Raw genomic sequence first — 2,014 nt, forward strand, 5'->3', positions numbered from 1 at the left:
GCTGTGTCGCCCAGGCTGGAGTGCAGTGGCGCCACCTCGGCTCACTGCAAGCTCCGCCTCCCGAGTTCACGCCATTCTCCTGCCTCAGCCTCCCTAGTAGCTGGGACTACAGGCACCCGCCACCACGCCCAGCTAATTTTTTGTATTTTTAGTAGAGACGGGGTGTCACCATATTAACCAGGGTGGTCTTGATCTCCTGATCTCGTGATCCGCCCGTCTCGGCCTCCCAAAGTGCTGGGATTACTGGCGTGAGCCACTACACCCGTCGAGTAACTCTTTATTTTTATTTATTTATTTATTTATTTTTGAGATGGTGTTTCACTCTGTCATTCAGGCTGAGGTACAGTGGCATAATCACCGCTCACTGCAGCCTCAGTCTCCCAGGCTTAAGTGATTCTCCCATTTCAGCCTCCTGAGTAGCTGAGACTATAGGCGTATGGCACCACACCCAGCTAGTTTTTGTATTTTTTTTTGTAGAGACAGGGTTTGCCATGTTGCCCACGCTGTTCTCAAACTCCTGGGCTCAAGCAGTCCACCCACCTAGGCCTCTTGAAGTGTTGAGATTAAAGACATGAGCCACTATACCCAGCCAGTTGATTCGTTTTACCTAAATAAATTTAGATTTCAATTTAAGGACATGAAATTTAAGACATATATCCAATGTATAATAACATAATATACCCAGCATTATTTTACATTGGGTATTTTTGTAATGTTATACTTTTCAGTTTGGAATCTGTTTTTTCATTTTAGGTTTTTGGGACATTTATATGCTGCAGAAGCCCTCATCTCTCTCGACAGAATATCTGATGCCATTACTCACTTGAACCCGGAGAATGTCACTGATGTCTCCTTAGGGATCTCTTCAAATGAGCAGGACCAAGGTTAATGAGGACACCTTTGATCGGCACTGGTCACTGTTTCCATTTCCTTCCTGTCATAATTCAGGATGTGTGGAAATTTCAGGGCATGGTGGTAATGAGGAGAATAGTTTTAGGTCGGCTTTCCACATTTTTGTCTGTACTTACTTTGTAGCAGTTGTTTGCCAAGTAGACCTGAGAGTTAATGGTCACATTGTCTAAATTCTCACTTTTGAAAGGCTGGTACTGTTAGAATGGTTAATATGGTTCTGATACTGTTTATTTGTTTTCCTTTGGAGTGATTCTAAAATCCATAGGGGTGTAAAAATACTGCATTCAAGAGTCAGTTTCAGGCCGGGCGCAGTGGCTCACACCTGTAATCCCAGCACTTCGGGAGGCTGTAGCAGGAGAATCACTTGAGCCCAGGAGTTCGAGACCAGCCTGGGCAACCTAGTGAGACCCTGTCTCTATTTTAAAAATAAGGAAAGAACGAAAAGTTTGTTTCAAATCATTGCTAAATTTTTTAATAATTGCCAGGTGTAGTGGCTCACGCCTCTAATCCCAACACTTTGGGAGGCCGAGGTGAGCGGATCACCTGAGGTCAGGAGTTCAGGACTAGCCTGGCCAACATAATGAAACCCCGTCTCTACCAAAAATACAAAATTACTGGGACGTGGTGGCGCGTGCATGTAATCCCAGCTACTCAGGAGGCTGAGACAGGAGAATCGCTTGAACTCAGGAGGTGGAGGTTGCAGTGAGCCAAGATCACGCCACTGCACTCCAGCCTGGGTGACAGAGTGACAATCTGTCTGGAAAAAAAATAAATAAATAATTTAAGCTGTGCGGCATTCACTTTACTCAAGATTAGTGCTCAGGTTTGAGATGGTAGTGGGGTGGTAGCATTCTGACACCTTTTAATGGAATCTCCACTACATGAAAAGTAAATAAATTGCTTTATATTAAATTTTCATTTCATAAAGAAAGTTAGGTTTTTAGAAAATATGCTCTTGGCTGGGCACAGTGGCTCACGCCTGTAATCCCAGCACTTTGGGAGGCCATGGTGGGCGGATCACCTGAGGTCAGGAGTTCAAGACCAGCCTGACCAACATGGTGAAACCCTGTCTCTATTAAAAATACAAAATTAGCCAGGCATG

At 44.5% G+C, this 2,014-nt stretch overlaps 1 protein-coding gene across 1 annotated transcript in view; it reads left to right on the plus strand.

Annotated features, from left to right (window-relative positions):
- CNOT10 (CCR4-NOT transcription complex, subunit 10) overlaps nt 1–2,014 on the plus strand; it is a 103,612-nt gene that overhangs the window by 85,833 nt on the left and 15,765 nt on the right. The window contains exon 12 of the mRNA XM_011961627.1: nt 754–884. Within this exon, the coding sequence (XP_011817017.1) occupies nt 754–884 (131 nt within the window). The remainder of the gene's footprint in view (nt 1–753; nt 885–2,014) is intronic.

Source organism: Colobus angolensis, unplaced genomic scaffold, assembly GCF_000951035.1.
Source record: "Colobus angolensis palliatus isolate OR3802 unplaced genomic scaffold, Cang.pa_1.0 Scaffold56, whole genome shotgun sequence".
NCBI classification, from domain to species: Eukaryota; Metazoa; Chordata; class Mammalia; order Primates; family Cercopithecidae; genus Colobus; species Colobus angolensis.